At 38.0% G+C, this 14,574-nt stretch overlaps 2 protein-coding genes across 3 annotated transcripts in view; one reads left to right on the top strand and one right to left on the bottom strand.

Moving 5' to 3' along the window:
* The window catches only part of entpd8 (ectonucleoside triphosphate diphosphohydrolase 8), a 20,040-nt gene extending 18,915 nt beyond the window's left edge, over window positions 1-1,125 (top strand). The window contains exons 7-9 of the mRNA XM_060918452.1: window positions 419-529; window positions 642-776; window positions 931-1,125. Coding sequence (XP_060774435.1) covers window positions 419-529; window positions 642-776; window positions 931-1,125 — 441 coding nt within the window. The remainder of the gene's footprint in view (window positions 1-418; window positions 530-641; window positions 777-930) is intronic.
* On the bottom strand, window positions 861-14,574 carry rab44 (RAB44, member RAS oncogene family). Of its 2 annotated transcripts, XM_060919601.1 has the most exons (10): window positions 14,487-14,574; window positions 12,230-13,564; window positions 4,125-4,192; window positions 3,825-3,934; window positions 3,596-3,718; window positions 3,409-3,490; window positions 3,203-3,317; window positions 2,089-2,187; window positions 1,855-1,931; window positions 861-1,760 (listed from the first exon to the last, which is right to left on the bottom strand). In XM_060919601.1, exons 2-10 carry the CDS (start codon window positions 13,544-13,546, stop codon window positions 1,673-1,675), a joined length of 2,079 nt encoding a protein of 692 aa, XP_060775584.1. In that variant the 5' UTR covers window positions 13,547-13,564; window positions 14,487-14,574; the 3' UTR covers window positions 861-1,672. The 2 variants fall into 2 exon arrangements, with proteins under 2 accessions (XP_060775584.1, XP_060775582.1); XM_060919599.1 differs by lacking the exons at window positions 12,230-13,564; window positions 14,487-14,574 and adding an exon at window positions 4,316-12,223.

Here is a 14,574-nt window from a genome sequence, read left to right as displayed (position 1 = left end):
AAAATGGTGAACCAATTCAAAATTAAATTTCTTTTGATTAACTTGAATTTTTTTTGTGTGTGTCTGGATGTGTCCATATAATATAAAGAACATTACATGGTGGTGCAAAGACATGAAGTTTATCTTCTCATGTTGAAATACATCAGTTCTCTTCATTCACTTGTGATTTATATATAAATCACCACTCGAAGATAAACTTCATACCTTCGCACAGCTGTGTAATGTCCTCTCTCATATAAAATATACATACATACGGTACAGGGGGCTGCAAAAGTAGGTATACAGTAAGGATTATTCCAGTATTACTAGTATTATAATAGTGGTGCTAGGTTTCATTTAATACTATAATTTGTTTTTCATTACTGTATACCTACTTTTGCAGCCTGTGTGTGTGTGATATATAATCTGTCCATTTCAGGCTTTCTCTGCATACTTCTATACCTTTGACTTCCTTGGTCTTGCACCAAGGGCTTCATTATCTCATGCCAAGTCCACTATTGAGTCTTACTGCAACAAAACCTGGATGACTGTGAGTAATATCTCAGCATTCTGTGGGTTTACCAATGGGCATAGGAAAAGCAGCAATCTTGTGTAAGTGCTGATGAGGTTATAATTCTTACAATTATTTTTCCCTTTTCCAGGTTGTAGCAGAAAATCCAAAGGAGAAGGAGAAGTACCTCCGAGATTACTGTTGTTCAGCTCATTATATCATGGTTATTCTCCTCAAAGGATATAAATTCGAGAACAGCTGGGATAAAATCTCCTTTCAAAAACAGGTTTGCAATGCAGATCACGGCATTTATTATCACAGTATCAGTGCCACTGTTTTGTTGTATGTAAAAAAAATACACTGCTGTAAATTTCGACAAATAATTTTTTATTTCAGATCTGAAACTTAAACTGTAAATACTGGTGATGTTTACATTACAGGTGGCAAACACTGATATAGGCTGGACTCTGGGTTATATGCTGAACCTGACTAATCTGATTCCCTCTGACCGCCCTCTAGTGGTAACGGGGGTCCAGACCAGCCAATGGGCAGCAGAGGTTTTCTTCATTGCTTTAGTACTTTTTCTCAGCTGCTTTATTCTTACAGTTTTCTGTTTATGGGGTCTATCCTTATAGAGATGCACTTTGTGTAATTATGTGACTTATACCAAGGTTGGGATAAATTATATTTTTGTTCCTTAGCTTAATTTCAACCAGTTCAGCATAATTTAAGCCGGTTTTAATTTAATCCATCTTGGCCAATACCTTTCAAGAACACCATGAAGTTTATACAACACAATGCACAATATTTCACATGACTTATTGCTAAATGCAGTTATAAGATGACTTTCTGTCCTGAATTGAATCCAATTTGCCACTGAATTCAGGAAGAAAATCCAAAAGAAACAGTAGCAGTAAAGAGTAAACTGCATCTTTTTCCACTATTTTCAGAATTGTTCTGTTTAATGGAAAAGCACAAAGCAGAGAAGTTAATTAAATAATGCATGCGCTATCAAAAATGGATTAAGAATGGCAATGGAATTCTATAATATAATATTCTATAATCTCTTTTATTACACATTTTGTACACATGCATTTCATAAAGTGTATGGGTAAAGGTGTGTGTGTGTGTGTGTGGGCACGTGTGCGAGTTTGCATGTGTGTTGTTGTTGTTGTTTTTTTTTTAACAGCAACCCGACTTCTTATTTTGTGGCTTTGGCTGTAATGTTGTATGTTCCTCCTCTTTCCTCACTTTCTGTTTCACCAATAACCTAGTGACAATAGGAAGCACGCAAAGAGTAAGCAAGCTGTGTCGTAATAAATTGATAAAACTGAGTTGATGGGCATTCTTTTTTTTTGCCTTACCACGCTAGAGTCTTCAGAGATTCTGACACATTCTCACCAGTTGCAGCACTGCACTCCATAAAATGAATGTTGTACTCCTGAGTTGGTTAAAAGATAAAAATGTTTTGCAGAATTAATTTATTTCATGCAAACTGAGCAATGATCTTATGTAGACTAGAAGAATTAGATGATCGTGACTATATAAAACGTCTACACAGCTGATAAGTGACTAGGTCAGTATTTATATCACTGTACTTTGGACAGATCCTCTCCTTCTTGTAGCTGGACTTCTCGATTAACACAGTCATTTTTGTTGCCAAGTAGCATCAAGATGACATCAGGGGAAGCCTTTTCCTGTGCAGAATCATATATGGAGGGAGGAGAGATTTCGAAGACTGTATATTCTGAATGGCACCATGTTTATGGAAAGACACATTATATTACTTAAGGGATTAAAAGTTTTTAAGATTAATTCACTGAACCTCAGTGACATTTTATGGTGACCCCAAACCAAAAAAAGGGATAAAGAAAACATTAATAGTCCATTAAAGGTAGATTGCCTTTCAGATTTTTCAAGTGTAGATCATAAAAAGAATTTTCCCTGACACCCAGTTATTTTTGTTTAGTGGACCGAAAGCTACTGAATTCGACTCTCAGACTTCCTATTTTATTAAGTTTTTTTTTTTAAATAGAACAATTAATGAATTTAGGGTCACGTGCCTTGTAGGATACAAATTTGAAACAAGAGAAAAATGGAGGACGTGAGTGTGCGAATGAAACATGAAAGACTCACTACAGTAACGGAAAGCAAAAAGGAAAGATGTTATGTTGTGAAGGAAAGGAAACGCAGGACCAAACTAATAAATATTGACGGTCAGTGAGCACCTCGGTGTGATCAGCTGTTCGTCTAACGATAGAATGCTGTAACTGTCAGTGCACGGTCAAGGTAAACCTGTAGATGGCAGTAATGCAACACTGTGGATGCCAGCTGCCGTAAAACCCAAAAGAAGAAGGTAAACCTGCACATGTGCACATGGACTTCCTCTGTCTGCTTGACTGCGCAAATTGAGTGATTTCATGGACATTATTTACTCCTCAAATTAAATAACTTTCCAGTCACAAACTTTTTTCTGGTCTGTTTTGGTGGGGGTTTTTTTTTGTGTGGGGGGGTTGGCTGTTTTTTTTTTTTTTTTTTAGATATTACAGAAATAAACATGCATCACAATGACCAAATTTCAGAGGGAACTAAAATTTCACTGATTTTATGAAATCAAAAGGTTGTCTAACTTTAATGGGTCACTTTCCTCCCTTTTTCTTACTTTTTTTTAAATTATTATTATTATTATTATTATACAATGGATAAACTAACCTGAACCTGGGAGATCCAGGCACGAACAGCATGGAAACTCTGAGATGATGTGATATCATACATCAGCAGAAGCCCCTGGGCCTTGTGGAAGACCTGCCTAGTGATGCTGTGATACCTGATTACAAAATTTCCATAAATCAATAAAAAAAAACCACTGGACATTTTTGATTACTCATATATTAATTCTTTGTCACTTGTTATCTTACCTTTCCTGACCTGCAGTGTCCCACACATACAGTTTAACAGTTCTACTACCAAATGTAACAGTCTGGACAAAGGTGTCAACACCTGAATACGTAAAGGCAGACAGACAGACACACACACTTAAATGCTCATAGTTTTGGACTTATAGATAACTGATACAAGGCATTTAAACAAAATCTTCAGACTCACCTATAGTAGCATTGTAGTCTGTGATGAAATGTCCACTCTGTAAACGTTTTATGAAGGATGTCTTGCCCACGTTACTGTTTCCCACCATCACAACATTATACACTGCTTGTCCAAAATCTGGAACTGCACAAGAGGGATTAGGTTGCTACAGGTTGTTCAACACCACTTCCTACCCCAACCTCCAGAGCTTCAACTACTTTTTTTGCAGGACCTTAATTTCTGCACTCACGTTGCTCATTCCATTGCTCAGAGTCTATCTTAGGTCTTCCTCTGGTGCTTACAACACATGGTGCATTTGTATCTTTCACAACAGTTGTTCTAACCTCTTCAATTCCTGGTCTGGAGAAGAAAAACAATACAGAAAGCATACAAAGATAATGGCAGTCTCTGCCATGTGTGTAATTCAGATGATTGAGCAATATCCATAATGTGCATAACAGCCAGAGTCAGGAGAGTTTGGTGAGAGTTAAAACATTTGGAAATGTGGCTGATGATGAGAAAACAAATGCAAGAGCATTTTCATCTATACCTTGGCTCAGAGACTGGGTGAGAGATTGGTGTACTTTCTGATTCTGAGGTTAAATATGCATCAGAGACCTGTGAAATACAGGCTGTTTTAAATTCAAACAAATAAAATGCAGACAAGAATATACATTTATAAATAAGCAAAATGATGAAATTACAATCTTCAACAAATTAAGAGAGATATTACATGCATACCCTTAAGTCATCATTAGTCACTTGAACATCTGTTTTTTTCAGGTCGCTCTCATAATCCCCATGTGTAAATGCACCCAGGCCACTGCTTCCCTTCGCTGAGCGTCTGGACCCAAACTTTCGCCTACATTCTGGAAGTGGTTGCCCTGTGGATTGTTTACTACTATCATTTATACGAGGGAGAACTTGCACTTCAGATACGAGTTCAACAGATTCTTTCATGTCTTCTGTGCCTTCTGTCATGACAGATTCCTTAACTGTCTTTGCCTCTCTTTTAGGTTCACTATTTTTAGCATTATCCAAATTCTCTTTTTCCTGTTCAGACCCTCTGCCCTCATTGGATATTTTTTTTGCGTGCATGTTTCTGGACATCTTGCGATTTGACCCCATTTTTCTCCTTCTTGCTGGGGAGCTTGGTTGCATATCAATTTGAGGGTTTTGAGATGATGGTAGCTGAAGAGACTCCTCAGATATTGGTTCTGAGAGTTCTGCTATATCAGGGTTAAGAATTGTAGTTTTTAGGGTACCTTCAAAACTTTTATTCAGGTAAAACTCTATCTCACTAAGAAGGGAGCCTTCTGACTGAACAAGTTTCCTGTGAATTTGTGGTTCATACTCTTGTACTCTTGTCTTTGCACCACAAATGTCAGAATCAGGGTTAACCACTTCTTTTTCTACTAATTTTAAATATTCTCTGTCAATGTCTCCAGCATATCTTGGGTTTGTGTCTTTAGTGTTTTGCCATGCTTCCTGTTTACTCTGTCCTTCCTCAAGGTTGTTGCAAGTTGAACCAATTTTCTCTGCTTCAGGGTCTACAATATTTAAGGGCTCAGAAGGTGTTTGTATGGACTGGTGAGATATTTCGGTAGTTATGTTGAATGTCCCTTTTTGAGCATGATCTTTATCTGAGGTTGGTGTACTTTCTTCTGTTGTTTCTTCCTGGGTGTTTTCTTTTTCTTTTATCACTCTAAGACTCCTTCGAGTTGAACCTATCTTCTTCCTTCTCCCAGAATTTCCTGAATGTCCTGAATTCTGTGTTACCTTATCGTCTGGAGCCAATTTTAATTCCTGTATGTGAAGAGCTGGGCATGTGCTTTCACATTCCTCTGATTTTGATTCTCTGTTTTCTGGATTCTCTAGATGTTCTTCAGACAGCATGTTGCAATATTCATAAACATTTGGGATGTCTGATCTACCTTGTATCTCATGAATTACTTCCACTGGACCATGGGTAGGATATGCTACTTGACTGGCACTTTCATTTTCAGTACACTCCATATCTTGCTCAGTGCTCAAGGTTGGTTCAAGGATATCAAGTGACAACTCACTTATACCATTCTGTGGTTCAGTAAGCAAGTTTATACTAGCTGTTTGATCTATGACTTGTATTTTTTGTGTATTTTCCAGATCTTTCAATTCTCCTTTCTCTTCTTCAGCATGTGGTTGGTGTCTTCCATGCAGTCTCCGTGTTGATCCAAACTTCTTTTTCTTAGTTTGAGTTTGCAGATGGATTTCTGCATTTCTATTTTCCACATTCTCTATGCTATTTCCATCATCTTCCTTGAAATCAGAATGCTCTGTTGCAGGTGATGGATGTTCGATTGTAGTTAAACCCGGATCAGTAGCTTGAGAGGATAACTCACAAAGCGTATATTGTTGTGAACATACTGTTGTAATGTCATCTGTGGTAGTAAACTTTTCTGTAGGACCAGCATTTATTTCTTCCTTTGTATCATTAGTCCCTTCATCAGTTACCTCAGTGTTGGTACCTTTTTGGTCCATGTTTTGTTCCTGCATGTTTTCTTTTTCTTTTATGTTTATGGGCTCGACCTCATTTTGCTCCATCATATCGGTCAGTCCTTCTGCATTGCTTATATCATCAGAGACAACACTGTGAACCTGATCAACTTCATTTGATAATATGGTAGGTGGTGCATCAATCACTGCAGACACAAATTCAGCTTCTGATTTAGTCATCTGTTTTTGTTCATCTGTCTCTGGTGAATCATGGATGTCAAGTGACGCCTCACTCATAGCATTCTGTGGTTCAGTGAGCAGGTTTGAAGTGGCAGCCTCAGTTGTGATTTGATGTCCACTTTCTGGTGTATTTTCCAGATCTTTCCATTCTCCTTCCTGTCCTTCAGCATTTGGTTGGTGTCTTCCATGCAATCTCCGTGTTGATCCAAATTTCTTCTTTTTCTTAGTTTGAGTTTGCAGATGGATTTCTGCATTTCTGTTTTCGACATTCTCTATGCTATTTCCATCATTTTCATTGAAATCAGAATGCTCTGTTGCAGGTGACAGATGTTCGATTGTAGTTAAACCCAGATCAGTAGCTTGAGAGGATAATTCACAAAGCGTATATTGTTGTGAGCATACTGTTGTAATGTCCTCTGTGGTAGTAAACTTTTCTGTAGGACCAGCATTTATTTCTTTCTTTGTATCATTAGTCCCTTCATCAGTTACCTCAGTGTTGGTACCTTTTTGGTCCATGTTTTGTTCCTGCATGTTTTCTTTTTCTTTTATGTTTATAGGCTCAGTCTCATTTTGCTGTATCATATTGGTCAGTCCTTCTGCATTGCTTACATCATCAGAGACCACACTGTGAATCGGATCAACTTCATTTGATAATATGACAGGTGGTGCATCAATCACTCCAGAAACGAATTCAACTTCTGATTTAATCTTTTGTTTTTGTTCATCTGTCTCTGGTGAATCATGGACATTAAGTGACCCCTCACCCATAGCATTCTGTGGTTCAGTGAGCAGGTTTGAAGTGGCAGCTTCAGTTGTGATTTGATTTCCAATTTCTTGTGTATTTTCCGGATCTTTCCATTCTCCTTCCTCTCCTTCAGCATGTGGTTGGTGTCTTCCATGTGATCTCCGTGTTGATCCAAATTTCTTCTTTTTCTTAGTTTGAGTTTGCAGATGGATTTCTGCACTTCTATTTTCCACATTCTCTATGCTATTTCCATCATCTTCCTTGATATCTGGATGCTCTGTTGCATGTGAGGGATGTTCAATAGTAGTTTGAGAGGATAATTCAGAATACATATATTGATGTGAGCATACTGTTGTAATGTCCTCTGTGGTAGTAAACTTTTCTGTAGAACCAGTATTTATTTCTTCCTTTGCATCAGGAATCTCTTCCTCAATATCCTCACTGTTGGTGCCTTTTTGGTCCATGTTTTGTTCCTGCATGTTTTCTTTTTCTTTTATGTTTATGGGCTCAGCCTCATTTTGTGCCATCATATCGGTCAGTCCTTCTGCATTGCTATCATCATCAGAGACCACACTGTGAATCAGATCAACTTCATTTGATAATATGGCAGGTGGTGCATCAGTCACTTCAGACACGAATTCAACTTCTGATTTAATCGTTTGTTTTTGTTCATCTGTCTCTGGTGAATCATGGATGTCAAGTGACCCCTCACTCATAGCATTCTGTGGTTCAGTGAGCAGGTTTGAAGTGGCAGCTTTAGTTATGATTTGATGTCCACTTTCTGGTGTATTTTCCAGATCTTTCAGTTCTCCTTCTTCTCCTTCAGTATGTGGTTGATGTCTTCCATGCAGTCTCCGTGTTGATCCAAACTTCTTTTTCTTAGTTTGAGTTTGCAGATGGATTTCTGCATTTCTATTTTCCACATTCTCTATGCTATCTCCATCATCTTCCTTGAAATCAGAATGCTCTGTTGCAGGTGACGGATGTTCGATTGTAGTTAAACCCAGATCAGTAGCTTGAGAGGATAACTCACAAAGTGTATATTGTTGAGAACATACTGTTGTAATGTCATCTGTGGTAGTATACTTTTCTGTAGGACCAGCATTTATTTCTTCCTTTGTATCATTAATCCCTTCATCAGTTACCTCAGTGTTGGTACCTTTTTGGTCCATGTTTTGTTCCTGCATGTTTTCTTTTTCTTTTATGTTTATGGGCTCGACCTCATTTTGCTCTATCATATCGGTCAGTCCTTCTGCATTGCTTATATCATCAGAGACAACACTATGAACCTGATCCAATTCATTTGATAATATGGCAGGTAGTGCATCAATCACTGCAGACACGAATTCAACTTCTGATTTAGTCATCTGTTTTTGTTCATCTGTCTCTGGTGAATCATGGATGTCAAGTGACCCCTCATTCATAGCATTCTGTGATTCAGTGAGCAGGCTTGAAGTGGCAGCTTTAGTTATGATTTGATGTCCACTTTCTGGTGTATTTTCCAGGTCTTTCCCTTCTCCTTCAGCATTTGGTTGGTGTCTTCCATGCAGTCTCCGTGTTGATCCAAATTTCTTCTTTTTCTTAGTTTGAGTTTGCAGATGGATTTCTGCATTTCTATTTTCCACATTCTCTATGCTATTTCCATCATCTTCCTTGATATCAGGATGCTCTGTTGTAGGTGATGGATGTTCACGAGTAGTTTGAGAGGATAATTCAGAATACATATATTGTAGTGAGCATACGGTTGCAATGTCCTCTGTGGTAGTAAACTTTTCTGTAGGACCAGTATTTATTTCTTCCTTTGTATCATGAATCTCTTCCTCAATATCCTCACTGTTGGTACCTTTTTGGTCCATGTTTTGTTCCTGCATGTTTTCTTTTTCTTTTATGTTTATAGGCTCAGTCTCATTTTGCTCTATCATATTGGTCAGTCCTTCTGCATTGCTTACATCATCAGAGACCACACTGTGAATAAGATCAACTTCATTTGATAATATGGCAGGTGGTGCATCAATCACTCCAGAAATGAATTCAACTTCTGATTTAATCTTTTGTTTTTGTTCATCTGTCTCTGGTGAATCATGGACATTATGTGACCCTTCACTCATAGCATTCTGTGGGTCAGTGAGCAGGTTTGAAGTGGCAGCTTCAGTTGTGATTTGATTTCCAATTTCTTGTGTATTTTCCAGATCTTTCCATTCTCCTTCCTCTCCTTCAGCATGTGGTTGGTGTCTTCCATGCAATCTCCGTGTTGATCCAAATTTCTTCTTTTTCTTAGTTTGAGTTTGCAGATGGATTTCTGCATTTCTATTTTCCACATTCTCTATGCTATTTCCATCATCTTCCTTGATATCTGGATGCTCTGTTGCAGGTGATGGATGTTCAATAGTAGTTTGAGAGGATAATTCAGAATACATATATTGATGTGAGCATACTGTTGTAATGTCCTCTGTGGTAGTAAACTTTTCTATAGAACCAGTATTTATTTCTTCCTTTGCATCAGGAATCTCTTCCTCAATATCCTCACTGTTGGTGCCTTTTTGGTCCATGTTTTGTTCCTGCATGTTTTCTTTTTCTTTTATGTTTATGGGCTCAGCCTCATTTTGCGCCATCATATCGGTCAGTCCTTCTGCATTGCTAACATCATCAGAGACCACACTGTGAATCAGATCAACTTCATTTGATAATATGGCAGGTGGTGCATCAATCACTTCAGACACGAATTCAACTTCTGATTTAGTCATCTGTTTTTGTTCATCTGTCTCTGGTGAATCATGGATGTCAAGTGACCCCTCACTCATAGCATTCTGTGGTTCAGTGAGCAGGTTTGAAGTGGCAGCTTTAGTTATGATTTGATGTCCATTTTCTGGTGTATTTTCCAGATCTTTCAGTTCTCCTTCTTCTCCTTCAGCATTTGGTTGGTGTCTTCCATGCGATCTCCGTGTTGATCCAAATTTCTTCTTTTTCTTAGTTTGAGTTTGCAGATGGATTTCTGCACTTCTATTTTCCACATTCTCTATGCTATTTCCATCATCTTCCTTGATATCTGGATGCTCTGTTGCAGGTGATGGATGTTCAATAGTAGTTTGAGAGGATAATTCAGAATACATATATTGTTGTGAGCATTTTGCTAGGTCTTCCACTGTACTATTTTCTGTCAGACCAGCATTTATCTCTTCTCTTTTATCATTTTTCTCCTCCTTACTAACTCCATTTTCTGGGCTTAATAACATAGCTCTACCTCTAAAAGCCACATCTTGCTCCTCTCCATACATATCCTCCTCTTCATCTTTTTCTCCCAGAGCCCTGCATATTGATCCCATTTTATCTCTGCTACTGTTTGTGCTATTCAGTGTATGGGCTTCTTCTTGAATAGGAGTAGTGGTAGCTTGTAGGATGTTTGCCCCTGGCTGTTGAGCTACTCCAGCTGCATCCATAGGCTCAGCAGAAGTCATGAGGTGATCAGTATTTATTGTAACAGTAACAAGCTCAGTATATTCTGATGATTTGGACTGTCCTAATTTCAAATGGGGAGAAGTATTCTGATGAGGGTCTTCTAGTGATATGGTTTGACTATCACTGTGTCCGTCCCATGTTGCTTGTTCATTTTGTACTATACTTTCAGCCACTTCTGATCTGCTTTGCATTTTGAAGACCTCAGTATCAAGCAGCTGTTCAGCTACATCAGATAAGACTAAATGTGTGGTATCCACCCCACCGCAAATATTTTGTACCATGACTGTTTCTTCATCCTCTCTGTCAAGTACATTACATTCTTGATTTGTGTTGACAACTCCTGTTGAGATGTGCTGAGGTGTTTCATTATATTCTTGTGAAGTATTTGTTTTCTCATTTTCAGTAACAGTTTTAATCATATTTTCATCTATTTTTTCTGCTTCAGGTTCCATGAAATTCTGTGACTCTGAGGACTGAGGATAACATGTTTCAGGAGTGAAGCTGAGTGTTCCATCCTCTGAGATTGGTGTACTTTTTTCTAAGCTTTGTACCTGCATGGCTTCCTTCATTGTTTTAAAACTGTCTTTCTGGTCACCTCCTGAGATAAGTCCAGTTGAATCAAACTGTTTTTCCTCAGAGGGGCTAAGTCTCACATTTTCTGCTACTACATCATCCTGACCCAGTCTTGATTCCTGTATGTAAACAATTGGAGATGTGCTTTTAAATTGCTCAGCTTCTGATTCTCTGTTTGTTGGATTTACTAGACATTCTTCAGACATGTTTTGCTTCTGATCAGGTACAGCTGTGGCATTATACACCTGCATGTCTAATTTGACTTGAGTTTCAGGAATGAGCTTCACTGGGTCACTTGTAGGATAAGCATGACCTAGGCTATCACTTCCTACATCAGGACTCTCAATACCATGTTCTTTGACTATCATGGCTGCCTGGTCTGGAAAAGCATAGTCTTGTACATTTATAATGACTGATGCCATTTCATGCTCATTCATCAATGTAGGCATGCCATCCTTATCATCATCCATTCTTATTAATTCTTCCTTGGTAAAACCTTCTGTGGAACCAGCATTTATATTTTCCTCTATGTCATCATTGTCCTCCTCAATAACCTTGGTTTCTGTGTCTAAAAACTCAGATTTATATTTGATTACTTTGTCAAGCATTTGATCAGAACAAACTCCTTCCTTTGACTGCATCTCCAGTTCAGTTGGAAATTCCCCTGGATTGTTATGTTGAAGGTTGTGTGTCTGGCTGTTGGTTTCTGTTTCCCCATACAGTGTTTCAACAGGAATTAGTCCAGATTCAGTGACAAAATCTAACATATTTGTTGAACTTGCTTTTGAAAATAACAACTGATCTGAAGTTGTAGATTGCATCTCATCTTTCTCAACCTCTCTCTCTGTTCTTATCTCTCTATATTTTTCTTCTTCATCATAACTCATGTCCACCTCTCTTTTAGCTATGTTCTCATCTACACTGCTTTCCCCTGTCAAACAGCTGGCCTCAGAAAGATCATAGTGTTGTTCTCTGTAACATTTAATTTCACTGTCACCATGGAATTTGGATTCATATGAAAATAATTTATTTGATGTTCCTACTTCTTGATCTTTCGCTTTTAGGGGTGAAATGATGCTTCTATCTGGCTGCACTGCTTGGGTTAAGCTTGTTGCAGCTATCCCTTCATCTGAATTATTGTCTGTTCTATCCCCAACCACACTTACCTCCTCATACTCATCAATGTCCTCTCTGAATTCTGTACTTTTAGACTTGCAAATGCTCTCCTTATTTAGCTTTAAAGTGTCATCCTTATGGTCAAGGCAATGGTCAATTATGTTCTCATCTTCTGTGCTGCCTTCAGTACTAACATTTTGGCAAATAACTGTAGGTACTTTGTCATCTTGAGTCACATGCTCATGTTCATTTATCAAAGAGACTGCTTGTACTCCAGTAAGTTCATCTTGTCCTATATCTTCTGCGCTGCAACCTTCCAGTGTATCTACATCTTCTCTTTCATGTTTATCTTCTTGTTTGTCTCTGATGATAGAATGTAAACTGGATTGATCATCCACTGTTTTGAGCACAGTGTGCTCTGCCATATGTGGCTTATCATTGTGTATTAGGTTATTCAGAGACATCTGAACATCCTGTCCCTCTTCTCTGTTTCCATTAAGAGGTGTGGAAATAGTATCTATCCTGCATATCTGGCCTGTGCTGTTTGGTAAGGAGGATACTGGCTCACTGAAAGTGTCCATTTGATGACATATTTGCAAAGATTCATCTAATTCCTGTAGTGGCACATTACATTCGGTTGGTGTGACAATATTGAAATCAAGTGAGGTCTGTATTAAATCTTGACTGAATTCTGCCTCCTTGGATTGTTTTATTTCAGAAGAAGAGATGTCCATGGGTTTGTTTTGTAGGGCTGCTTCTAAATGTTCCCGTTCATCATTTTTGTGATTGTCTTCATTATGTATGATGGTCCCAAGGGCCAAATGCTTCCCTCGTTGGTTGGAGTTTTCATTTTCTGAAGACTGACTGGGTGCACAATCTGATAGATTTGTTTGGTCTTCTTTGTCCCCATCCTTTTTTATGGCTGCCTCTACAGTCACTCCTTGCTCAGCACTAACACCTTCCTTTAGCTGTACCCTGTGCTCTGGTTCATCCTCATAAATTCCTTCAAATTTAAGGTTTCTGTGGCTCTTATGAGTTGATCCCATTTTTCTTTTCTTAATTGTTGCTTCACCTTGTGTCAATAGATCCTTTAAATCCTGTAATTGTGGCTGAGGAGAAGGTTCGAAGACTGAAGTGTTTGGGTTGGTGCAAGCTGTAACTGGCTGATCAGAATGAAGCAGTGAAGACTCATTAGATGCTTGGTTTTCAGAAACTGTGTGAAATTGATTTTGCTCATTGTCATGCTCCTCATTTCCAGGGTCTGGGAATCCATCATCATTTCCTTTTTCTTCAGTATTTCTGTTATGATTTCTGTGACGCCGAGAGGAACCAAACTTCTGGCTCTTCTTAGGCTTTCCACTTGACATGATTCTTCACACTTTGCACTGTAATCACATAAAAATAGGTGTGCCTACTCAGAGGTGCCTCTAATAATGCATTATAAGGCTAAGCTTCAAATGGAAACCAGTGAGTGTTGAAGGTTAAGTTTATGACTCATTCTTCTAATGCATGCAAAGCAATAGAAATGTAAGCTATGTGTGGGGGTTGGTGTTAGGTGATGTTAAGGGCCCCTGATGCTTAGGTTTACTTACTCTGAAGCATTTCTGCTTTGCTAAATTTGTGTTCTGATAAAATGAATTTATTTTTGGCTGGAATATTGTCTAAAATGTTTAAGACAATGTTGAATTGTGCTATGCAGTAATCAATATGAATCATATTTCTCATATTCATCAACAAGGTGTTTCCATGTTACATTAATGTCATATTGGCATTGCTAGATAAAGAAAAATGACCATTGCTACTCTGTTTTTTTAGATGTATGACATTGTAGCTACACTTTGGTGGTAGACAGCAAATGATGTACAATCCTGCCTAAATTCCGTCTTTAAGTCATTAAAATCATTAAAGCAATACATGTATCACATTTTAAACAATTTGCTATACGCAAGTCACTAATTAGTATCTTTCTTAATGCTAAAACAAAGCTTACATCAAAGCAGACATCATTTAGGAAAAAGGACTTTCCTGACATTCAACATAAACGCTCAGATTAAAGAAAGAATTTGTGAAAGTTCTGCATTGCTGGCTTGTAATTTCAAACACAAACTCCATTTCATAAAATGTCATGGTATGAAGCATTTATTGTGAGATTTTGTAGTTATACATTATATCTGTCAAAATGTAAGATATAAGCTAATATTTACAGCTATAGAAATTGATCTAGAGATTCACATAAAACTACTATAATGTTCTATCAGTAAACATATGTTCTTGAAAGCTCTTTAAGGAAAAGATGCTGCTACTTACCCCAAATGTCTTCGATAGATGTTTATCAGGAAACTGTTCACTTCTACATGTCCTAGCGCAAAGTAAAGATGCTACGTAGTTGTTAAAG

Source organism: Neoarius graeffei, chromosome 4 (genome assembly GCF_027579695.1).
Source record: "Neoarius graeffei isolate fNeoGra1 chromosome 4, fNeoGra1.pri, whole genome shotgun sequence".
Taxonomy (NCBI): Eukaryota; Metazoa; Chordata; class Actinopteri; order Siluriformes; family Ariidae; genus Neoarius; species Neoarius graeffei.
This window is presented reverse-complemented; position numbering and strand designations above follow the sequence as displayed.

Excerpts from the sequence above, each read along its gene's own strand:
- rab44 (XM_060919599.1), bottom strand. The coding sequence starts at position 11,950 with ATGAGTTATGATGAAGAAGAAAAATATAGAGAGATAAGAACAGAGAGA. Across the intron at positions 3,491-3,595 it reads AGACTACAATGCTACTATAG|GTGTTGACACCTTTGTCCAG; the intron begins GTGAGTCTGAAG and ends TTACGTATTCAG. Across the intron at positions 2,188-3,202 it reads CCTGGATCTCCCAGGTTCAG|GAAAAGGCTTCCCCTGATGT; the intron begins GTTAGTTTATCC and ends GATTCTGCACAG.